The sequence below is a fragment of the Melozone crissalis genome, unplaced genomic scaffold, assembly GCF_028551555.1.
Source record: "Melozone crissalis strain CALT ecotype California unplaced genomic scaffold, PUWL_Pcris_2 ptg000006l_1, whole genome shotgun sequence".
In the NCBI taxonomy this organism is placed as follows: domain Eukaryota; kingdom Metazoa; phylum Chordata; class Aves; order Passeriformes; family Passerellidae; genus Melozone; species Melozone crissalis.
Genome location: NW_026535784.1, coordinates 37524361 through 37550129, shown reverse-complemented (window position 1 = coordinate 37550129; position 25769 = coordinate 37524361). Strand labels below are relative to the sequence as shown.

The 25769-nt window shown below is 38.7% G+C and overlaps 1 protein-coding gene across 17 annotated transcripts in view; it reads left to right on the top strand.

The window, feature by feature from the left end:
- The window catches only part of TRIM2 (tripartite motif containing 2), an 85213-nt gene extending 60101 nt beyond the window's left edge, over window positions 1-25112 (top strand). For 16 of the 17 annotated variants that reach the window (XM_054291246.1, XM_054291195.1, XM_054291158.1 and 13 more), the window contains 7 exons: window positions 2423-3146; window positions 9866-9969; window positions 11119-11286; window positions 18010-18190; window positions 19830-19900; window positions 22313-22453; window positions 23460-25112. In XM_054291246.1, the coding sequence (XP_054147221.1) occupies window positions 2423-3146; window positions 9866-9969; window positions 11119-11286; window positions 18010-18190; window positions 19830-19900; window positions 22313-22453; window positions 23460-23612 (1542 nt within the window). In that variant the 3' untranslated portion in view covers window positions 23613-25112. The remainder of the gene's footprint in view (window positions 1-2422; window positions 3147-9865; window positions 9970-11118; window positions 11287-18009; window positions 18191-19829; window positions 19901-22312; window positions 22454-23459) is intronic. The other variant, XM_054291126.1, reaches the window with a different exon arrangement.
- Window positions 25113-25769: the final 657 nt, after the last annotated feature.

Here is a 25769-nt window from a genome sequence, read left to right as displayed (position 1 = left end):
TCAGTTCTCTGCTTTATAAAGAAAGATTTCTCCCTGAAAATTACCATTAAGAGAAAATATCCTCAATAACTGGAGTTTCAAGAGTGCCATTAATGAGCAGCTTGAGCATCTCCAGATGTCTGAAGTGGAGGAATGCTGTGTTTCTGGATGTAGAATAGGCTTGAAAACATCATTAGAAAGGTGCTGAACTGCTGAGCCTGGGGAAATGGAGGATTGCTAACACATGCACAAGATACATACTTTTAGAAACATAGGGAGCCCAAAACCATTGGGGCACAGACTTTATCTCCAGAGCTAAGCAGCAGCTTACAAAAGTTTGAGCATCAATAATGTTAACTTAGATCTCAGATTCATCTAAATGTCTTCAAGATTTCACACTTACTTCCATAGCAAGCAAATATATTCTATATGTGTACAGAGTCTACACAAAATAGAATATGATGTTAAATTATCTTATTATTGTTCAAAGATATTTAAAATAATTTAATAACTGTGAGCATTAGATAATCAAATTTTTATGAAATTGTACATAAGCAGTAAAAGAGGCATCTACCCTGTTTGTATAAAAAAACCCCAACTGAAATTGGATTTTACTTTTGAATGACTAGTAGTCCTACAAAATACAACCATTCTGATCATATACTTTTAAAAAATGAAAAAAATGCAATGGCTACATTTTACAAAGAAAAAGTTGGCAGTTCAGTTTGTTGTCCAATGGACTGAAAGAGTGTAAAATGTAAAATACTCTATGTGCGTTTAAAATAGTATTTATGTTAGGATTTAATATTTTTCATTTTTGTAATGAAAGAAAACTGTCTTGAGAAAGTATTTTAAAAAATAGCTGGAAATGGTCTTTCTTTTAGTTTGTGATCTGTTAGCTGAAGCATATGGAGTTTCATCATCCTGGGACCTTGTTGGCTATGCTCTCTTTTGACTTCTTATGTCTTTGAATGAAGACCAAACAGATTAGAAATGCCTTGTATTGCATCCTGAGACATTTCTATGTGCCTAGAAAAGCAGATGACTTGAAATTTGTTCATTCTAAAAGATTTTATGTTGCTATTACTTTCCTATATCAGTAACACATGAGCCTGGATTTTCTCCAGTGAACTTTCCAAAGTTCAAATCTTTGGAAAATTCAGAAAAAAATACCTTTAGAATTCAGTGTCATTACATAGAATGTCTCAGCAAGGGAAGAATATTTCGTAGCAATACAGCCAGTCTTAAAGTTTACTTTACATTAATTGAAATGTTTCAAAAATATTTACTTTACAATGATGGTCAACAAAATAACTTCTCTAATTCACAGTCATGTCTGTGCCATAGTTCTTCTATGTAGGAAAAACATAGCAACTGTGTGACTGGATACCTTCATTTAGGGATTTTGTCAGTGGAGATGGTGAGGGGCAGCTGCAATGTTATCTTAACTATCATGAATGTCTCTGCTAGGTTGTCATAATTCAGGGATCCATTTCCAATTCATTGCAAAATTGGTTTTTGTTTTAAATCGCTAGCCCTGTTCCCAGCCCACACCTAGCAATTTTGAGGCCAATACTGTTTTAAGGATTTTAGGCTGAGGGCCAGAACTGACCCTATAATAGAAGCTCTTTCATAGTCTTAAATACTGAGTGGCCACTTGCTGCCCACCAATATTTCTAGCTACTCTATCCAACTCTTTCCACTATCCACAACCCATTCTGTATATTTTGCTTTCCTGCCTGCTGAAAGTGAGGAATCAATTTACCTTCTGCTGGGGAGATTTTTCCTTTCCTCACTCATTTAGTTCAGGAATCTCACTTTTCCTCAGGATGGATGAGCATCCAGGTCTTGAGGCCTTCTTGTCCATCTCCATAGAAAATTAACCCCCAGATTCCCTTGTCTCTGAAGAAACAGTATCAAGAAGTTTCTTTCAGCCTCTCTTATTAATGGACCTCATGACTCCAAAATAGCTCTGCTTCTGTGAACATAACTCAGTTCCAGTAATTATCTCATTAACTGTGACTGCTGAGAGTTAGATGGGGCAGGGTTCAAACTTCTACATTTGTTGCTGGGTTTTTGCTCAAAAAATACCAAAACTGAACAACAACAACAAAAACCCAAAACAAAACAGAAAAAAAAACCAAAACAAAAGCAAAAAACCCAAAACCAAACAAGACAAGATATGTGGGGCAATAATTCAATCTAGTGTGACAGTGGGTCTGTAAAGTCTTGAATCCCCAAACCCAGGTATTGTTTTGTGTCGCAGCATTGTATTCCAAATACAGGTTGGCGATCAGTGTGCTACTTCTTCTAAAATGAATGTTTAAATTAAACTGTAAAATAAGACATTATAAATTTGGTGTCTACAAAGACCTTTAGATGCTACATCTTCCTGGGATAGCTAGTAACATGATTTTAATCTGGTGTTTGGTAATGCACACAGGTCCTCCAGGCACAGCTGGATACCTTACTAGAAGGACAGGAAAGCATTAAAAGCTGCAGCAACTTTACAGCCCAAGCCCTCAACCATGGCACTGAAACCGAAGTGCTGCTGGTGAAGAAGCAGATGAGTGACAAGCTGAACGAACTGGCCGAGAGGGACTTCCCGCTGCAGCCCCGAGAAAACGATCAGTTGGACTTCATAGTGGAAACAGAAGGCCTGAAGAAGTCCATTCACAACCTGGGCACTATTTTAACCACCAACGCTGTTGCCTCTGAAACTGTTGCCACCGGTGAGGGACTGAGGCAGACGGTGATCGGACAGCCCATGTCCGTTACCATCACAACCAAGGACAAGGATGGGGAGCTCTGTAAATCTGGGAATGCTTACCTCACTGCTGAACTGAGCACGCCTGATGGGAGCGTGGCGGATGGAGAAATACTTGACAACAAAAACGGCACTTACGAATTTTTGTATACTGTTCAGAAAGAAGGGGACTTCACTTTGTCACTGAGACTTTATGATCAACATATCAAGGGCAGCCCGTTCAAACTTAAAGTGGTCAGGTCAGCAGATGTGTCTCCTACCACTGAAGGGGTTAAGAGACGTGTTAAATCTCCAGGCAGTGGTCATGTGAAGCAGAAAGCTGTGAAAAGACCTGCGAGCATGTACAGCACTGGCAAAAGAAAAGAGAATCCCATTGAAGATGATTTGATCTTCAGAATAGGTAGGTCACTCGGCTGCCTGTTGACATACTTAAAATAGTTCAGGGAAACTGAATGAAACATTTTAGTTATTGTAAGGCTAAAGCTGTGAGTAGAGCAACCTGATAATACCATTAGACCTCCTGACTTTTGTTTATGTGTACATTTTGGAAGTACACACTTCCAAAAATAGTTTGCAGCAAATATTTAATTGGGATATCAGTTGAGAAATGCATACATTTGATTTGGGATATTTTAAAAATTGTTAATATTCATATTGCAAAGCTTTTGGTATGGCTTAAAGTAATTTCAGCTTGTAATTTCAGCTTCTGTATCCCTTGCTTCTAGTGAGCATTTCTGGCTTGACTACCAAATAGTGGTATAGTTTTGTTGGTAGTGGTGCTGTTTGTTAGGTGTTTTTTGTATTTTTTTAAACTACTCTCTCTAACATGCCATAAACTCTAGAAGTCTTAAATGTTTTCCCAGAAGTGCAGAGCCTTTTAGTTCTGTTGTGATGCAACCATGACCATGTGCTTTATTTTTGAGTTCTACCTTCTCCCTTTCTTCACCACTCAAAACAGGAAGATGTATTTCATTAGAACAAGAGCTATGCATGGCTCAGAGCTTTTTCTCCATGAAATCTCTTGGAATGTCCACATTTGGGATATATGGATCACTATTTTATAGAAAAAACAGAGCTGAGAGTAATATTTTGTGTTCAGTTTTCAGCCATTCATTTCATAGAATGACCCTACATAGATATATTCCTCTAGGCTTCTGTGGGCTTATGCCTGCATTGTCTGCAAGGTCACAGGTGTAATGCTCTAGGGTTTTACATTCTTTCAAGTTATGCAAAATTATTGAGACACGTAAAACTTCTGATGTTTTCACAAGGATTGCTTTCATGGAGTTAATTTACTTCCAGTTTCAGCTCACTTTAAAAAATTAAGGTTTGGTTGATTTGTTGATGAGGTAATGTAAAGAGTTTATCACTGTGCTCCAACACTACTGTCTATCTCTGTTTTGAACCCATTGTTGAATTCCTCCAATGGCTCTTGCCAAATCTGGATCTCTATTTCTAGCTGGCTAAGATAAATCTTCTGTTTGGCCTGCCAGAAGCTCGTACAGCTGTGTTGGAGAATCACAGTGTAATATTCCTCTGGGCATCCAAGTCTGTGCAGTGTGCTGTTGTATGTATGCTGATGTACGGGCTTTTATGCACAAGTAAATTGATCAGCTGCTAGCAGGGGATTGTTCTCCTGCTAGTACTAACAAGAGACAGCATTAATGCAACATTAGTGCATTTTGTTCATGGGGATGTGTGCATTGTATCTTCTGCCAATGCTGTGTTATTTGTGGCTTTTAAAATGGCATGTGGATCTCTTCAGACATTCCAAGGTCAAATTACTGACTACACATTCATACATTCATGTAATTTATTATTTACAAGAGCAGAGTATTTTCTGCATTCTCTTTTTCTCTCTCAATAATTTATATCCTGAACTTATTATTCTTTTTAAACAGGTGTAATCTCTAAGAGTGTGTCCATGCAGATCTGCATAGGATGTCCTTAGTCTATACAAATGCCAACAAGAATGATGTTCTTATGATAATCCAGAAAATAATTGTTGCCCAATGGTTTTGCTACCTCTACAACTGCAACTGGTAGGAAGCACTAAAGTGAGAGGGAAGTCTTTCTTTCATTACCCTGCTTTTGTGCCTTACACTCATGCTGAGCAGAGGTGAGGGATGTTCACAGTGTCATTCCACCAGTGCCACTTCCACCTCGCCTGGTAAATCTCTTCCATGTCCTTCAAAGAAGGGTTGAGAGGCATGGTTGTCATCAGCTGCTCTGTCCAGGACCCCATCTTGTGTTCTAGCTCTGCCATGCTGTGCTGTGTGCCTTAGTATTTTTTCCCTTCTGGCACTTTTCATGACTGGGTTCTTTGACACCATTTAGCAGTAGTGGTGCTATTTCCCACTTTAACTGCTTTTTCCTCTTCATTTACTTATATTTAGAATTGGCATCAGATACAGCCAGATGGAGAGTTGGCCCTCTGCTAGAAAGTTCAATTTTCCAATTTTCCTTTTCCTCAGACTGTTTAGTTGTCTGTTCAGTCATGTAACTGAGCATCTAAGTTTAGCTGGTACATTAGCATGTAAAAAAATTGCCTTTAACAGAACTTCTGTCAGCCTCCTTACTAGGTGTGAATGTCATCTTCTGGTCTGTTATAAATGCTGAAAGCAAATAGAAGCCTTACTGTGAATTTATTCCACATTAAAAAAAAAATCACAAACAAGGTCTATGTAATCATAGCTTTAGTGCAGTTTAAAAGCAGCCTTAGAGGGAGTAAAGGGATTCTTGATCGGGCGTTTCACAGAATCACAAAAGAAATAAGGTTGGAAGGGCCCACATTGGGTCACCTGGTCCAGCCTTCCTGCTGTAGAAATAGGAATACCTAGTAATGGGAAAGTAGACTTTCCTTTTCCCGTTTATTAGCTTCAGTCCCTCTGATGCTCATTGTGAGCTCTATGGGGGTGTGATGGTCAGTGTGGAATTTTGCCAGGCCTCCATTGCATTGCATTGCAGTCATACCTGTACTGGACAGGGAGGGCAGAGCTCTCGGTACCACATTGCTGGCAAAGCCCCCAGTTTAGTTCTGATGTGCTGACAACAGACACCTGGCCTGGATTTGGCTCTTGTTATTTGAGGTTTGGCTGCTGTGGCAGCAAAGAATTTCTGATTTGTGCTTACCCCTAGGTTTGTGCACACCTGTCTGTGGTGACAGAGTTTCTGCTGCATGAGCAGGGCTTGGAGGTGGTCTTGGCCAAGCTTTTAGGGAAGATGCTGTGTAAAGCAAATTAACACAAACCCGTCTATCTTCACTACCAACAGTGTGTGGGCATATCTGCCAGAGTTCCTACTGAATTACTCATTCTTCTTTAAAGGTTATAAGCAATGTGCCTTCAACAACAGACTGACTGATTTTAAAACTTAAGGTTATTTGGGAACTTGAATTAGAAAGACTGACATTCATTGTACAGAAAACACATAGGGTTAACAATTCAGTGCAGTTTTACTACAGAGACTTTTGTGCTTCAGTTGCATCTATTATGAGAGGAGATGTCACATCCTCATAATGTGTAAGATTTGACTAAATATCTTTTGGCACTCTGAGGAAAAAAAGAAAGGAAGCTGGGAAAAAAGAAAGCTCCTTGATGCCTGTCTATGCAGTATGTATGTAGACCTTTCCATGCTGTTTAGTTTTGCCCTTTTTTTTTTTTCTGTACCACATAGGAAGGAGTACAAGAAGAATTACTTGAAGTGCTGTAGGCAGGAAAGAAATGGTACCTACACGACAGGTTGTGGCCACTCACAACCTCTTACGTCTTCCCAATAATCTGTAATATTTCTGCAGTTTGATTTTGTCTCTCTGAATCTATTCCCTTCCTGCTGGAGGCACTGACATGTTTTTCTTTGTGTTTTAGGAAGCTGGGGAATCTAGGTTAGCAAGCAGGGGGGTTGTTATTCATATTAGTAAAACTTGGAAATCAAAAAACACTCCTTCTCTTACTATGAGCATCAAAAATATACATTATACAAGTTTGTTCAGATTCCCAGGACCTAAAGAGCAGATTCTTACTACAGTTACGTGATGTTATTTTAACATCTCATGTCAGTGTTAATGGGCTTTTAGATTATTTTTTCTTCTTTTTGGTGAGACTCAGTATAACATCTGTTGCTCAAGAGTAAAAGATTGGAATTATGAAGCATTTTATGTGTGCTAGAATCATCTTGAGCAGAAAATGCACACTTTCTTTGTTGAAAGCTAAATTAATTGGTGTGTGCAGTCTATGCTCAGTAATTCCAGAAGGAATTAGATAGGGTTAAAAACAAATCTGATTATTACCTGTATACAAAAATGATATAAAAGGAGATATTCCACAGGCCACAGATCTGCTTCCCAATAACTGGGTTCAGTCTTCTCCTTTTGAAATCTCTCCTGTTTTTCCCAGTCCCCAGCAGCTTGCAGTAAAATCTGTGTCTTTTCCTCCTTTGTGCCCTGCAGTAGCTCAGAACAGCAGGGAGATAAAGTGGGAAACGATGGGCACAAAAGGTGCAGCCTCTCATCTATTAACCAGGCTGCTTGGGAAACTCTGGAATGAGGCTCCTACTGGTTCCAGCCTTGTGCAATTGAAATGTTGATGCCTCCCTAAGCTAAGGAGAGATGGGTGACTGCCCATGATGGAGAGAAGACAAAATATGAAATGCCGTGATACAGAAGGGTGGTATCTTGCAGTAAGAGATTTGCTGAAGACTCTCTCTTAGGCAGGTATGTTCATAAGGAAGGAATTTCTGCTTACAGAGGGGAGCTGTCATCCTTTGGTATTGCAGAGTCAGTAGCAAAAGCCTGCTTTTCCAGAAGCTGACATGCTTTCCTACAGGCTCTCCTCTCATCATCTGAAATGCTTGTGCTTGGCTTCAGATCTCTGCTGGCATAGTGAATTATTCAAAATGGAAAGTTCAAAGCTATCTGATTTCCTCTTGAACATATATGAGGAAGTAAGCTTTCTTCTGCAGGGGAATTTCTGCCATTGCAGAGGGGACTGTCTAAGGGCCTGTATGCAGATTAGGAGCTAGGTAATAGGTTTAATAGCTGCAAAGTGCTAGTTACAAGGACATTGCATGGAGCTGAATTTCATCTACACCCTGTGCTAATACATTGCTATTTCTTATACTTACTGTGAAACGTGACTATGACATTCCTGGGTAATTTCTTCAGTTTTTCCTTTGATGTATATTTACAAAATTCCACTGAAGAACGCTCTGAGTAACTTTTTATATAGGTGTCTCTTATCTTTAAAAACAAAATTCCTCGACTTTCAAGAACATTTTTCTACGGCTAAAGAGCATACATTCCATAAAGTTTGTGTTAGTTAGTTCCAGATGCTCTAGCTTATGCCTCCTCTTTTCTAACAAATGTTTTCCCTTTACTCTCAGTAGTAAAAGGAATGTTTCTCTCTTTCCATCCATTCTCTTTGGCTAAAAAGCAAGAAGGAAACTTATCATTAGCATATGGTGGAAAAAAAATGCTGCATGCATCCCTCAGGCACTGCTTATTAAAAGAATAAACAGAAATGGCTCAAGTATGGGTAATGTAATTGGTATGTAACTCACTATTCCCTGAATATGTACTTTTCCCTTGCAGTACAAAAACTGAGAAGCATTTGCCTTGTTTAGAGGATGAAGCGGGTGGAGTTGAAGAAAATAAGTCTTGAAACAAAGGAACATTCCTGCAGCATTGAGTGCAGAGAAATTAAATGTTACTTGTTAGCTAGTGACAGGAAATGTGCATCCCACAGCCATCACCACAGAAGAAAGAAGGGTTGTTACAAGCATTCACATCCCTGATGAAAGCTAAATACAAATTAGAGCTGATATATATGCCTTAAATTAAGCGTCACAGTCAGAACAGTTTAATCACTGTGCTCCAGAATATTTTGGACTGACTAAAATTAAATACAAGTTTTTCAGTTAAAACCATATATTGGAACCAATTAATGCCAGATACACAGCCAGTGAATGCTTGTAAAAGTATTTCACCAGGAAAAAGAGCACTGCATCCATGTCTTGGAAAGGACAGCTTCTGGAGTTGGTAGTTGTTTGCTGGGCTTTTTTTTTTGCTTCATTTATTATTAATAACCTTGGAGTCCAAGATCATAGCTAGAGTATTTTCCAAGGACTCCTGAGCCTCCTTTAGAAACAAATCAGGAATTTGCTTCCTGTTCCTGTGTTCCAGGTGTAATTTGGACCAGCCGCTTTGGAGCTGATCTTTACTGAAAGACAGTAATGATGTTGTAGGTTTCAGAAATCACAATTTGCTCTGTGATTCCCCTTGGAATGTCTCAGAACAAACATCTAATGAACCACCTAAGCTTAATGAACTTCAGTGGAAAAATTGACATTTTACAACTCCTTATCTCCTTAAGCCACTGGGCAAAAGACTTACAGTTCTATGTAACACACAAGTGCATTTATGGTTAAAAATGTGTGGGGACACTGCTTTATTAGAACAATCCAAGGTCTTTCCAGAAGCATTCAGTCTCCAGGTGTTGTTCTTCATTGGCTCACAAGTCCCATTCATTCAAAACTAGTTCTTAATCTGAATCTCCCTGCTAAAGGAATCTTTGAAGCCTTTGACTACAAACTATATATAAGGGAATAGGAAACTTCCCTGTCTTGAAACAGCTCCATCCAAAGTGATATGTTCTATCCCACCTTTGTGACTTCACTGAGGAGACTTAGCTAAAACCATGTCATCTGTCCGGGTTCTTATCTTAGCCCCTCTTTGTGTTTTCCCATGTACTCATCCTTTTAGTAGAATAAAAATCTGCAGTTTAAAAAAGTCCATTACTTATGTAAAAACCTTTTACTGCTTCCCTCATGCAAGAGGCAATTTGTGAGCACTGATTTAGGAAGGCTGAAGAGGCAATTAATGTTGATGGGGGCTTGGGTGACACATGATGTAGAGTGAGAAGAGTCCCTTAAACAATCCTGTCTTGTCAGTAGAATTGTCTGTCTGTTACTGAGAGGGTTCTTTGAAGTTGTAGAAGTGAGAAGAACTCTTCAAAATAGAAATCCTTTGATCAGAAATGTAATAATTGCATGTGTTGGCATTTGGGTCCTAACTGATTAGTCCTGTCTAACCTGATTTCTTATGTGCTTTGTGTTCAATTTTAGGCACCAAAGGAAGAAACAAAGGGGAATTTACAAATCTTCAAGGTGTAGCTGCATCTACAAATGGAAAAATATTAATAGCAGACAGTAACAACCAGTGTGTGCAGGTATGAGAATATTTCAGTGTTTTTCTCCTTGCCCCCACACCTCTCCCTTTTTTGTACCCTCAGAAAGACACATTTTGTACAATTCAGTTGATGTAGAAAATACAAGGGAAATGTAATTTATTATCCATTTACTTTCCATCTTCTTGACCTGCAGCTATCTTTTTCAGATCTATACTATATCTAGTATATCATCAGGGTTTATTTCCCTTCCTTATGATGTTTGGCAATGAATGAAAAAAAAAGTTCTGCAATAATCTGGAAAAATGCCCTTCTGTAAATATAATTTTACATTGTAAATTTTATCACTCTCATGTTTTCAAATGTAAATCTAGAGCATGGTGCCACAAATATAATTTTTTAGGAAGTACAAATAGAAAAAAAGCATATAGATATCATTTTCAAGTGGCTTTTAGTCTATTTAACTGATTTCTCTTTCTGATATAATGAAATCTTTTTTGTGGTAGCACCCTGACACCCATTCTTCTGTAAAGAATTGTGAAAATCAAGCTATATTTTTTCTTTTGCTTGCCATGTGTCCTTTTTACCATTACCAATTTGTCATCACTCTCCAGGCTGCCCATGTGGTAGCAATGAACACGGCAGCAGCAGCAGCAGCAGCAGCGTGTCGCTTGCTCTTGTGTGGGAGAACCAGCAAGCCACATGCCATGAGAACTCATTTCCAGGCTTTTTCAAAGAGACAGAATCAAATATTCATCAGCACCCTCATGCTTTGTAATATGCAGCCTCTTCAGAGGAACTTCAGTGTTTAGTTACCTGGCTTGGGGACACAAGGACATATTCCTTTGTTTTCTGCAGACTTAGCACTCGGTGCCTCAGTTTCTTCATTTCTAGTAAGGAAATAATACCATTCCCTCCCTTCTGAGAGAGATATTGTGAAGCTAATTAATGTTTGTGAAGTACTTTGAGTTCACTGAAAAAACAGTGCAGTGAGATTTTCTTTTTTTTGAACTTAGGGTCTTCTAAAATTAGGTATATTACTTTCAAATATGGACTGTGTAAAAGTGGTTCACGTTCCCAGCTCTCTTCCTGATTATAGTGTTGATTAGTGACTTGCTAAAATCTAAGCTCCAAGAAATAGGTGATGGTCATATGTGGACATAATTTTAAAATCCCTGTTTTCTATTACAGATATTTTCCAATGATGGTCAGTTCAAAAGCCGTTTTGGCATACGAGGAAGGTCTCCTGGCCAGCTGCAGCGGCCAACAGGAGTGGCTGTGCATCCCAGTGGTGACATCATTATTGCAGACTATGATAACAAATGGGTTAGCATATTCTCATCAGATGGAAAATTTAAGGTATGAGTTACTATGTGAACTCTCCTGAGCTTTCTCTGTCTTTCAAAGGAATGCAAAGTAACATTATTTTTCAAGAAACTACATAGTTTGGCTGTAGTTTAGTCTAAATTCCATTGTTGTGATGTGACCTGACCCAGCCACATGGTATAATTAATAGGAGGTGATCACAGCAGCAATGCTAATGTTACACCAAGCAGAGACAGCATGTTCCATACTGCGTGCTTAGATGTCTTTCTGTAACTTATGGTCGAGCACAGCAAGTGCCAGCACGGCTAGTTGGACTAGCTCAACAACCTTCATATCATTAGTACTCTGATTGTACAGAAGGGTGTGTGCAGATACATGTGTGCACACAGACACAAAATCTTACAAGGAGTACATGAAGCTCTTGAGTGACATATGGAGGAGAAAAAGAAGGCAGCAGACTGATGATGACTTCCTCTTTTATTCCATACTTCTCAGCAAATATAGTGTATAATTTATGTGTGATCCTGTTGGTAATATAAGCAAGGAAGAGTAACCCGGAGTGTTGTTTCAGTGCTACAGCATAAACAAGAGTGTTCTACCTGGTGTGTTGTGCACTGAAAAAACTGAAAGACAGTAATGATGTTGCAGGTTTCAGAAATCAGAAATTCTAAGGAAACAACTTGATATTTTCATAGCAACTCAGATCCCTTTAATGGGAATAAAATAAGACAGCAGCTACTACACTACATTGATGATTTTTTCCCAACCTGCAACATTTATTTCACTTGGGTTCAGGTGCAGTTCTAGAGAGAATTAAAGATTTCCTTGATTTGGTGCTGTTTTCTGAATGCATGATACCAGGTCTGGTGGTGCACATTAGAGAGAGCCATCTCTGGCAGAGGTTAGCAGTACTCACTGGTCATAGGGATAATAGACCTGGAGGGAAATTTCTACCATAGTTACTTAGTTCTGGAGTCCTGCACTGGGAAGATATGGCCTGTTTGGCTAATCTTCTGGCAGCCTAGTGGCCAAAAAGCTCAGGTTCTGAGCCGCTCATGTGTGCAGCAAGAAATGGCCTTTCTCCAAATAGTCTTTGCAAAGTAGCAAAAGCAAATAGGTAATGGTACTTGCGTAGTCCTCAGTGACCTCCATCTGAGAAACCAGTGCATACCCTTCTAGAAGTATCCAGATCATGTATAGACTTCAAGCTAAAGTAAAAAAATACTAAAATGTAATGCAAGTTTAAAAAAAAAATACAGATTGTTTGCATTTGCAGAGAGGATGTGATTTTAGTTGTCAAGTAATTTTGAAAACGTATAGCTACACAGGAAAACCTTGGTTTTGGCTGAAGTTCTTAAATTAAATGAAAACACCAAAACAAACCCAAAGAAATATGTAATTTAGTTAAGAATCCAAATATTCTGATTATCCTAGGTATGTTTTAAATAATTATTAACATCGTTAATGTGAACTGAACACAGAACATGGAGGGCTTGTTTTCCTGCCTTCTTAAGATATGCTGTAAGTCCAGCATTTTGGATGGTGCCAGCTCTGGAGGAAAAAGCTCTGGAGAAGCCAGAATGCTCTATGTGATATACTACCAGCAGGGAGACAGGTATTGGAAAAAAAGAATTATTAATGTAGTTCCTCTGATGCGAAGCCTAGATTTGTTTTCTGTCAATGTTTTCATTGGATTGCAAAAAATGCAAAAGCTGTGTGATGTTGGCAGTGTTTGCGTGGTTAATACAAATTTATGCATCAGACTTCATAGCTCTTGGGGCTAGAATGATTAAATAAGAGATGCAACATCAATTGTATAAAATACTGTTTTTAGATTGAATGCAATAAGCCATATTTATGAGAGGAAAAATAAATGTTTGTAGAAGTATTTTTTTATACAGAGGGTAGGCATAAGCACATAAGTGCAGGAGCTGGGTGGAGGGCAGGTGGCAGAGCACGTGCGTGGGGACAGCAGGAGCGAGGCAGTGGGAACACTGGGATGGAGACATGGACGGGCACTGGGCACAGGGCCACACTCAGGAGCTCTAATGGGAGTAGGGGGTCCTGTATTGGTGCAGCACTGCTTCAGGGGATCCTGCACAGTGTAGCTGGAGAGCTGGGCTGGGGAGGAGGAGTGCAGGTGGGGTGAGCACAGGGCCTGGGGGAACTGTGGGGGGACACACACGGGGTTGGGAGGTCATGCCCACCAAGGGTGAAGCTGTGATATGGGGATGGTCAGTGCCATGAAGGGATGGGACTTGTATTGGGCATGGTGGTGTAGGACTGGGAGTTGAACTTGGTGATCCTTCCAACTCAGGATATTATTCTGTGATGGGGTTAAATAAAATATAATGGTAGCACAGAACAAATAAAATATAATGGAAGCACAGAACATAGATGTAACAGATCTAGCCTGTGGGAATCTGGGCAAAGCCTTGTAATTTTTTGTGTGTTGGCAGTGGTAATTCTTACAGGGGCCTTGTCAGATTAAATTGGGCAGCACTTGCTAAAATAACAGAGAGAGAGAAAGGGATAACGGCATTTGCCTTCAAAGGACTGTGCCTACAAGTCATTGTGTAATTCCTCTGATGCAGGTGGCCTGCTAGCTGTTAACTCAGCACTCTCAGGGGGCTGTTTAGAGCTTAATATAACTATTTTTGATGTTGTCCCCTTCTTCTGTGTTTACTTATACTCACTCTCCCTTAGCAGAACTTTAATAGTCATGTGAGCCATAAGGCAAATTTCCCTGGAGCCAGGCCCAGGCATGTCCCTGATTACAGCACTGGACTGACTCCCCTTGGCAACCTCCACTGCCAGGCAGAAAAGTGTCACCTTCCTTAGTTCGGGCAGCAACAAAGACAGAGTTCTGTTTTCTCAAGGCTGTAACTTACATAAATGCAGAGGTGGGCAAACTCCAATCTAAGGTTGCACCAAAGTATGAGCTTCTTCACATGAAGAGCTGTACTATCCCGGATGTGATAAAGACTCAGATCGGGTCTTAGGATTTGGGGTTTCTATTTCTGGCTGTGCCACAGATCTCATGGGTGACTATGATCTTCCATTTCACTTCCCAGTGCTTTATTTTCTTCATCTGTAAGAGGTGGATAACAGTGCTGGCTTCCTCTGTCAAGTACTCTGAAATTGCTAAGAAAGCTGTTGCAGCAGATACAGCACTAGGCTAAGGAGAGAAAGCATGGTGAAGCAGCTGTACCAGCTCCTCACCAAGTGGTGTTCAAACCTAATGAAGGAACTGGACAACAGAGCCAAGACAATGATTCCTGTTCCTCTGAGGATTGTTTTCTTTCTAGTCTCGAAGAGCTGCATATATGATGACAAGCTTGTTATCAACCAAACAGGGCTCTGCAAGTCAAGATCAAGTTTAGATAAATGGGAAAAGATTAGAGGAAGTATTTTATATGTCAGACTTCTTCCTTGTCTCACTAGTAGAATTAAGGAAAGAGCTGTCTGAAGCTGGTTCCATGTACCGATGGGAATGGGTAGTATGGTTAAATGGTCACAGTTGAATTTTGACAGTCAGATGAATGATAAATCCACTTATTGTGTGATATTGCAAAGTGTGACAAAGTTGTATCTCCTTAATAGAGAAGTTCTCAAACAGCAAAAGATGGTTTGTTGAAAGTTTTTAATTAATCCCTGACAATCTTGAACCTTTCGGACAGCAACAAGCATGGTAAGGTTAAACTTAGCCCTAATACACTTACTACTACAGTGGAAAAGTATTCATAAATTTTTATGTAGGCTAATCAGGTTTTTTTGGGTTTTGTTTGTTTTTTTTTTTTTTTTTTTTACCTCTAGGAATATCCCCCAGTAGAATATTTTCCAACCTGGTAGGGTGACTTTATAAACACATATTTTAAAACCAGTCTAAATTCCTTAGAGCCTATAAAATAAGGGACATAATGTCCCTGACTGAATTAAATTAAACACATTATTTGTATTAAGGGTTTACATGATTCATTATACTGTATTCATTTCTAATGGAAAAAAAGCCTGAAAGTATTTCCATTCATACACTTAATGAGAGTGACTGAGTTTCATAATGTTCTGCTCTAAATAATCAAACCTATAATTCTAAGAAATTTTCTGAAATAAAAATATATAAAGAATATGTTCAGCCAGATCCAATAATGTGTCATCAGCATATTTTGATCTAAACTGGGAACAGATTTTTAGTAAAAAGCGTTGCAAACTCTAGCCTGGCATACTTTATTGCTGCTTGCAAATTATATTTTAAACCTGGCCCAAGAGTAGTGATTTTTATTACTCTTCTCAGCACTGAGTGCCCATTAATGTAGTATGTGATTTATTTGTTATATTTTTCCATATGTGTTTATATGGGCATTAAGACACTGTACTCATGAGTCTGAGTCATTTTCCTAGGAATCCTGGAAAGATGGTAAGGAGTGGTGCAATGCTCAAGCAGACAACCACATAGGCATCCCAAAGGAAGGAGGGGAATATGATTTAATCACCCCAAAGGAAATACTTCTACAGATTTGCATTTGATTTATGGTTTTGCTGCTTTGTTGTTATGCAAACTGAATACATTTTGTAGGTCTGCTGATATCTTTCCCCTGGTGAACACAAAATAAATTTTAATAGTTTTTCCTGGGGATATTTTAGCATGATTCAATTAGGTAGATTTTGCCTAAATATTTTGCAGTTTCTAACAGTATATGTACATGAACATAAAACTGACACAAGATTATTGCATGTTGGCTAAGCATAGTCTTGCAGCTGCAAGATTTGCTCCCTGGAATTTTCTTTACTGGAGACTGAAAAAAGTTATGTAGTGGCTTAGTAGCAGCCATCCTCAGGGTCCCCAGGTGGCTTTATTTTAGGATCATTCCTATTTTTTACCTGCAACCCCAATCCTACCTAAGAATGTACCATGCAATAGGAGCATGGGACTTACTAAGGATAGGAGAGCTCCTTCTGTTTGCTTTGAAAACATCAGGGACATGAGAAAAATGAGTTAGGCAATGGATTTTCTCAATGCCTTGTAATCTGTCCCACAGCTACTCACCAATTGCAGGAGGGAGGGGAGAGCGGCAGAGAAGTCAGAAGTAGATGTGGTAGTTGTGAACATGGTTTAATGGTAAATACGACAGTGTTAGGTTAATGCTTGGACTCAAGCCTAGAGGTCTTTTCCAACTGAAATTATTCTATGACTCCCAGCATTGCTGGTTCTAGGGGATGATCTGTCTTACTCTGCAAAGGCAGTGAGGTGAAAGATGGCCTTGTTTCATAAATAAGATGAACATCTTAGTATATATTTCATTTAAATTCCAATGCAAACAGAAAAGTATGTTCTTCACCAAGATATGAATTTCACTTTGTAGGATGTGTCTGTCACAAATTACTATAGAATCTGAAAGTTCTGGAACTCATCATTTCAACAAAGCCTCTCTGGTGGACTCTCTGTCCAGTACAGACTTTTGAAACCAGCCTGAATAAGTGCTTTCAAATCTGTCCATCAATTAAAAAAAGATCTGTAAGCAGGATGCAAGTTGCTCCATTCCAACACAAACAATTGAGTATTTACAACCTTTTTAAACTGAAAGGTCAAAAACCAACTGATTTTATGTAGATTAAAACAGTTTCTAGAATCCCAGCCGAAGAAAAAGCTGAATGGTGAAGAATGCAGAATGGATTGTGAGGTAATCCTGAGTCTTCTTGTATATGCCCAGGTAGCTCATGGATTCTTTGAAGGCTTGGTCTCAATTTCTGCTTGCTCTGTTGCTTAGATCCTCTTTTAAGAATCCCTTCCTTTTAAACCTACCAAAGCATGCTTCTGGCATTTTTGGATTTGACAGCTCTCTAGCCTTTCCAAGTAATTTACTGTTATGAGATCAATCTCATCTCCATTGAACGTTTTTCCAGTGAAATACTGTATACAATTCCCCTCCTGTTGCTGATTATGCCGGCAGATGGTTTTGGTAGTCACAAGGCCTATTTAAAATTATGGAAATTATTTTATTTACCTAAGACAGGACAGGAATGAGCTTTCATTTGTTTAGTGTTTCAAAGATTGCTTCATTTGCTGTTTGGCAACATGATCCTCTCCCCTTTGCAGTTTTCAGCCGACACTTCATGAGTCTAAGCAGCAAGTGAAGCAATCTCATGTGGAATCTGGTGGAAGGTAGAGAGGTTAGCCTGAGCTTTAGTTCTGCTCAGATTCTTTCTGAGAGCGCTCAGAAGGTGCTGTTGTCTTACTAACCCAAGAAAGGCAACAGAGGACATCATAGCCTACATCCCACCCAGCCCTGATGCTCCAAGAACTCTGACTTCTTTGATGCAGGCAGTGATAAAGATGTCTCCTGTCCATCAAGGTGGTTGTTGGACTCAGAAACAGCACACAATGGGAGACAGAAGTCCTTTCTGCTTGTCTGCCTATCCTGCTGCTACCCTAATGCTGGATATACAGACATTTCTGACAGGTTTATCAAGTCACACAAATCTGATGACTGTATTTCTTATGAGTTATATATTTGGACTCAGTTGCTGAGGTGGCAGATTTTTCAGTCTAGAAAAGACATACAGAAAGCACACTATTTTCAACTGAAGAAAAAAATCATGAAGTACATGGTAAGAGCTGATAATAACTATTGCTTCCAACTTCTGATGAAGAAAAGCCTCTCTGTTCTACTCTGTGCCTGTAATACAAGCTTTAAACAGTACTAACTAATTTCTATTGTGCCAACATATTTTCCTGTTTTGTGTTTTCCCATTTAGGCCAAAATTGGGTCTGGAAAGCTCATGGGCCCCAAAGGTGTTTCGGTGGATCGTAATGGACACATCATAGTAGTGGACAATAAAGCATGCTGTGTCTTCATCTTCCAGCCAAATGGCAAAATAGTCACCAGGTTCGGAAGTCGAGGAAATGGTGACAAGCAGTTTGCAGGTACACTTGATGGTAATATGTAAATCCCCTTTTCTTGCCTCTTCTGCTCACATTTGCATGATGTTTGAGCATGTTGAAGATGCTGTATCCCACCCCTTTATCCTCCAGGGGAGAGGTTCTGCTAGACATACAGCTCCTATTTGCTTGATTGCTCAGGCAGACTGCAACATCTGTTCTGCTAATGTAACTGTAACCAGATTTCTTCATCTACCTCCCTATGCCTGGAAACATTTCAGATCAGTGACCCAAGAAAGACTGATCTTAACTAGCATTTTATAAGTGCTTTGTAATTGCCACACTAAGCTGTTCAGCACAATCAACTCAGATGCTGTGCTTTGTGTTTCCAATCATGAGACAAACCCCAATGCCCTAAGTGGTAACTCTTAGAAAATGAGTGTAATGGGGTAGTGTTAAGATTGAGATCAGGAAGGCAGAGTTATGGAACAGCCAGTGTAAGTTTGGGGAAATTGCCATTTATACTCAACTGACTGCTTGCACATGCTGTCTTTCAAGTAGAACATGCATTTAGGTTTAAAAAACAGAACAACCCCATTGATATATTTTAAGTGAATAGGCATTCTTTCAAAATTTGAAATGAAGGTGCCAAATTAGGTATGCAGGTCATTTTACAGGTGTTGGGTCATTTTTAGTATGTAGGTTCATTGGTCTGATGTTTTGACTGGTTCACAGTGAAAGGCAGGAATAACATCAATGTGTTTTTATCCTAAGATCTCTTGCAATGTGTTATGGCATAATATATATAATTTATGAGAGCTTGTGCTCTAACACAGCTAAATTTTCTGGGTATCTCAATTTCTTTTCATTCGAAAATTTGCAAAAACATGTCCTGAAAATAAGTAGGCAAATACTTTCTGACAGTGCATTTGAGAAATACATCACCTCTTCTTGCTGATAGGCTACAGAAAACAGGTAAGTTGTCAATAATTTAATGTTTTCATTGCAAAATTTTTCACTTTTGTTATAGTTTACCCTGATATACTGTGAAAACTGAAACTGAGTTTTGTTCTCTTTAATAACTCAAAATAGCGCCAAGTGTTTTAATTTGGGTACTTGCCTGTTTTCAAACTACCATTTGTTTTTTACTCAAATTTGCACACATATCTCAATATACAATCTAAAGCAAAAAATGCCCTTTTTTTCCCTGACAGTGGTCTTCTAAGTAACTTTTTTATTTATCCTAAAACTTGTTAGCTCAAATGCTTGCAAGATGTGAGCACACAGAGCATAAAATACTTCAATTAAGAATTTACAGGAACGTTTCTGATAACAATTTTCAGTGTATGCACAACTTTACGCTTAAGCACTTCATGTTTTGTCTTGTTAATAAGCCCATAAATCTCTGCATAGTCATATGTATACAAGAGAGGGAGAAATCAACAATGCTTATTGGGAACAATAACAACTGACAACTGGTTGAAAAAGAAATTATTTGTGTTTACAAAAAGCATGCTGAGCTTTTAAAGAAACCATGAAGTAAAATTACTCTGAATTTGAAATTGGTATTCCCACTTGTACTACCGTTGCTCAGAGGCCAAACATAATATGCTGGCAGGCTGATTTTTTTTTTAATTTACCCATACTTTTTATTTTAATGGTACTACTATTTTTTTCTTCTTTTTCTGCATTGCAGGTCCTCATTTTGCAGCTGTAAACAGCAACAATGAAATTATCATTACAGATTTTCATAACCATTCTGTCAAGGTACTGTCAATGGCAACGTGGAAAGTTGCCACTTTAATTTTATTATGATATTTTTTGGGGGAAAGAACATATTGTTAAAACCAAAGAGATCACATTCCATATAAGGAGTGTGATATAGCTCTGCTATAGAGACAGCATTTTCAGAGAACTCTGCATGCAGTGCATAACTTAGTGAAGATATGGTCCATTGCCTTTGGTGTCACTATAATGGTGTCTAACACAATTGCTTAAACATAGGTTGTATCTGAAATGAATAATTTCAACTTTACTTAATTTTAGTAGCCCTCTGCCAAACGTGTTAATGACCCTGTGTTCTGTCTTTTAAAAGTCTGGCTTTTGAATTTCCCAGTAAAAGCTTTCCACAGTTCTAGTTGTAAAATTATAGCAAAGTAAAGATACATTACAGTCTTTAAATTCCATACTTATAAGCTTTAAGATTACTGGACCCATTTTACAACCTGATTCTCTTAAAACCCATGTTTCTATTGGTCTTCATTCAGTGCCTCCTGCACTGGGCCAAACTGGCCACTAGTCTGTACACCCATGGCAATTCCTGACTCTCAGCCTGTTGAAGTCATGGTATGATAGGAAGTTTGTTTGTTTGTCCCAGTAATAAACCAGACCAAGGAAACATGCTGAGTTGTGTTGGCAAATGTCTATGAAGGAGAAACAGGCCACTTCAGAAATGCCTCACCTGTGTGTGATTGTTCTCAGGCATTCCCTTTCCCACACTTCCTGCGTGTGCTCTTGTGCCCTCCCTCTACAGGAGAGAGCAGCAGGAGGACAGAGGCAGGATGCTGTTCTACCTGGGCTCTCAGGACATGTGTGTCAGTCCCACACCCCAACAAAATAAAGTCCCTGGCATTTCATCTAATGCCTATTTTGACTGAACATAAAGTTGAACCCTCAGTCTAGTTCTTCACTATTTCTAATTGAAAAAATAAATGTTATGTATTCACCTGAAATTGGAGGTTGCTGCCTGAGCATAGACACCTTTGTGTCCTGAGCAGTGCTGAATCACCGAGGTCTGGAATAGCAGCCTTGCTTGCGCATCCTTTTGCAATTGGTGAGGAAGCAGCAGCTCGTGGTTTGGATTACAACACAAAAACCAAGACTGCTGCAGGAGCCCTAAAGCAGCAGGAGGCCTGTGACTCCATAAATTACCTCTCCACAAGCAAGGTTTGCCTGGTAACAAGAATGCCTGGAGAGGCTTAACAGCAAGGGGCAAACTGAAATGAAAAAAAGAAAGTGAAGAAATGTAAGAAGTGTGGCATCCTAGAGGATTTATAATTATTACATTGCTAATGAGAACAGAGTGTCCCATCTGTGTGTGACTCAATGGGATACAAATGTTACTTGTTACAATTTGGTACTAACCAGAAAAGATTCTTATTTCTGTAGTGTTCTCTAAATTGGTACATATAACTGTTGACACTCTGGAGAGTTTATAAGCTGACAGCAGAGAGTACATCTTCTTTTAAATAATAAATTATAAATAACTAAATAAATTAATTTCACTCTTATGAGTCCCAAAAGCTGCTTTCTGCCACCAGTGTATTGAATTAAACAAGCTCACTCAGCAACATTTTTCTCTTGTCCCCATTAACCTTCAAGGATGTTCCTTCCCTCAGGCATCTTTTATGGAAAATCCTGTGCAATGTAGGCTTCTCTCTCATTTGGTCACTTTAGCCCAGGGAGAGAGCAATATATCTTTGTCTATTTTTTCATTAGTTGGCTTTTTTTTATTATTATTTTCTTTAATCCTCTGAGGCACTAACTTGGTACTTCATTAATTTCCTCCCCCAAAATGTTTTTTACTCTGTTCACTGTGGGTGTTTGACCACACAATAATTCCCTGACATCTTCCACCTTATCAGCACTTCAGTGTACGCTTGGCACTTGTCAGGTCTTTGCATTTTCTTGTGCAAGCCACAGTCAGTCTCTAAGAACTCAGTTGGGCCTTGTGCTGTAGCTGGGCCTGGATCCAAAATGGATAAAAATATTTTAGAGATTGCTGTGGATGGTGTAAATGACACATTTTGTATCTTGTTTGGTCCCATTGGTGCATCCAGGTCACTGACAGAATAGTCATTGATCAGCTCCATCTTTCTGCTGTCTAAACCTGTTACCATCACAGAGAATTCAGTTGCTGACCTGTCTGCAGAGAGCAGCATGCCATCATTTGCAATGTGTGTTAGATTATGGAAGCAGAGAAGAGAGCATCTGCTCCATTGTGTTTTAGTTCCAAAGAAACAAAGCACCCAGTGCTGCATCTGCATTCAGCTCTTTTCAGTTCAAGATGCACAAGCTGCAGAAGAATTCTGGGGCCCTTTGCCTCCATGGCTGAGATGACTCAGATCTTATAATTCTTGATACCATGCCATATTTAGGTTGTTGTTTTAACCCATACAGGTCTTTAACCAGGAAGGAGAGTTCATGCTGAAGTTTGGATCAAATGGAGAAGGAAATGGGCAATTTAATGCACCAACTGGAGTAGCAGTAGATTCTAATGGAAATATTATCGTAGCAGATTGGGGAAACAGCCGAATACAGGTAAAATTTCTGTATTTCAAAGGTGCTTGATTAAAAAAACTAATGGGTTGCTAACTCTGGCCTTCAGACTGCCCAAGAAACACCATCAGCATTAGAAGTGATGTGGTTTCTCACACCATCCTTTATATGCCTCATTGTCCAGTTTCAGACCTGGTGGTGTTACATTGTGAGCTTTTCAGTGTGGCTGCTGGCAGCTCTGATGGCCATGGGGATCAAGGATTTTGGTGCCAAGTAGTTCCCCAAAAGTTTCTTGATGACTTAGGAGACTTGCAAGCATTGCTGAGATTATAGTAATTTATAATCACCATAACAGAAGATCAGAGACATAGTGGAAAATATGAAAAAGCAAATGAGCTGAATGCAGCAGATCTTTATCATGTTTTTTAAACGTTGAGAAATTATTCTGCTTCCAAGTTATGAGAGTTGCAGTCTTTTTATCTTTTAAGTGCTAATCATAAGGTCTTCCTGTTTGCCAAAGAATACCTAATAAATAAGTGTATGTATTATTTCCACTGAATATAAAACTGAGGGAGCTGCTTATGAGTTGTTCTCAGGAAGCACTCTCAACAGGGTAAACAAATTCCTGGTTTTCTCTGTGTGGGAACCTAAGAATCAGGCTAGCTGCAACAGTGATATATGTTAGGAAAACAAGGTGTTGGTTGAGTTCCCAATTAAGTTTGATTTATTGTAGTTGACTATTTTTAGAACAGGAACAGCTGAGGTTCTTATTATTTAATACTATTCTTTTATTGTGTGTTAAATCTTGCCAAATATCCTGGTGGCTATAATTAGTTCTTTTTAATAACAACACACATTTGTATATAAACTTGCATATTATGAGATAACAGAACAGATTTTGCCCTTGTTTATTCTATTGTATGTCCACTGTTTCAGAAATTAGAAGTATAATAGTATAAGAGAGACTTATAAGAGAGCAGACTACTTTGTGTCCACTACTTTCCTTTTTTATTCATAACATTTATTCTGTGCTTTCTCACCCTCAAAGGTTTTTGATGGAAGTGGATCATTTTTATCCTACATTAACACCTCTGCTGACCCCCTTTATGGTCCCCAAGGTCTGGCTCTTACTTCGGATGGCCACGTTGTAGTTGCAGACTCTGGAAATCACTGCTTCAAGGTCTACCGATACTTACAGTAGCAACGAGCTCTGGAGCTGGATAATCACTCACCCTTAAGAAAAGACTTGTCCTAGAGATCCAGTGCCGGATATCTCCTATTTTGTGTTTATTTTTAATAACAAAGGAGTCTCTTATGGACTTCTTGTGATTATTTCCAATCTTACCTTGTTTACATAGGACTTGCAACTCTTATGTTTCTCACTGAACTTTTTCTTGTGTTAATAAAAAAAAATCCTCTGTAACTGAATTCATAAAGACAATGTGAAATTAAACACAAACTGCATCCTGTGAAACTGGAATTAACTAATAAGGCAAAAATGAGAAGTTTGGGAAAAGTCCCCAAAGCTTTTTGATGACTGCGAAGGATAGCTCCTGCTCAGATTTAAAGAAGTATCATTCTTACACGTTATTTAACCCGGGGGTGACTCTGGGAATCTTCTAGATCTCATTATCATGGTAGGTATTACACTTCTAACATTCTTCAGTCTTACTGTGTAGAACAAGTAGGTCCTTTTACTATAAGGTTAAATCTCACAAAATCCATCTAGCTCTAACCGTCAACACAGCTCAGTGTTTAGCACTATGAGAACCAATGCAAATTCCCTACTCATGTGGAATTAATGAAGGATTGTTTCGTGCGGCCGTTGTTCACTCTTCCTCTTGCTCAATGTGCAGGAAGGACTTTGCAGAGACCTGACATTTCTAAAGCTCTGGAAAAACTTAATTGTAGCGATACATTAGTGGAAGAGGAATTTTCTGTATAACCACAGACCTTCTGACACCAAACTAGTTCATTAGGATCAGGGTTATTACAATGTCAAGTCAATTAACCTAATGTGTGCCACTCTTTCGTACGTGTTCATTGCCATGTTTCCTTACGGCAACTCATTGTATTAACCTCTAAAATAAGATGCAGCTTCACACAGGACAGAAAGCCAGAGAAGTACCCTGTGGAGGACCTATGTTATACAACCAAAGGAACTGTGGTAAACAGAGGTTGTATAGGAAAGCCAAGGGTTACCAAAGCTATTTGTTTTTATGTGAGAAAAAATACGTTACAAATAAAAATGAATTTGAACCAATTCCTGAAGTCCTTCATCAAAGGGAATTTTGTTAGAGGACAAAACAAGGACTGTGAGATTTGTTCCAATTTGTTTGTATGTATGTATGTATGTATGACTGATTGACGTAAAAATTAAAAAAAGGTAAATGTGGGTTATTTCAGCAAACTGGAACGTATGTATGATATTTGACAATGGCAGTACTCTGAAAAATGACCTTTCTTCCTCTGCCAGATCTCTCTACTGTGTTCTTTGTTGAAGTATTAATTTAACTGGAAATGCTTACAGGCATGGTTCTGTTTTTAATGTTTGGTTTGTTGGGGGTTTTTAAAGTATGACCTTGTCCTTTCTAAAGTAGCATTGGCTTTATTCTTATTTCTATATCCAGTGGTCAAAGGTTGAATTGCTACTGTAGCCTGATATAGATAGAGTGGTGCTCCCTTTCAAGTGTTGCCTGAGGAGCTGCCAATGCCTGCAATAGCCTGGGAAGTGCTGTCTTTCCTTTCTCATTTTTAGGGCCTTGAAACAAAAGGGCATTGGGTCAGAAACAAGGGAGTATTTTAAGCATGTTTGCAAAATGGAAAGAAATCTTTGATAAAATTTCTTGTTATAAGTATTTGTCTTATTTCTAAAATGTAAGGTGGTTGTTTCGATAAATTTGAGAAAAACGAATGGTTTTTTTTCTAAACTTGCATTTGACTTGTAAAAATGCAGACCCCAAGGTTCTTAAATGGGGGGTTTGTCTGGTTTTTAATTACTGTTTCCTGAAGATATTTCCTCTTCTTTCCTTTGTTTATTTTTTGCACATAGAATCAATTTAAAATTTCTCGTGCAAATACAAGTTTCTTTATTTCATTGGAATAAATATTTTGTGCATGAAGCTTAAGGACTGTATAACGAAGCTGAGAAACCGGTGGTAACATTTATGAATATTAAAACTCACATTTGTTATTACTAAGAGAACAAAATATCCTCTGCTTGAACTGAGTTTGTCCTAAAATTCTGAAGATGGTATCTCAGTCATTACAAATAAACTGTCCTATCAAAATTTAACAAAGCTGTAGATCAAAATTTCATTCTAAGTGTCCTTATAACACTTTCTGACATTGGAAGACC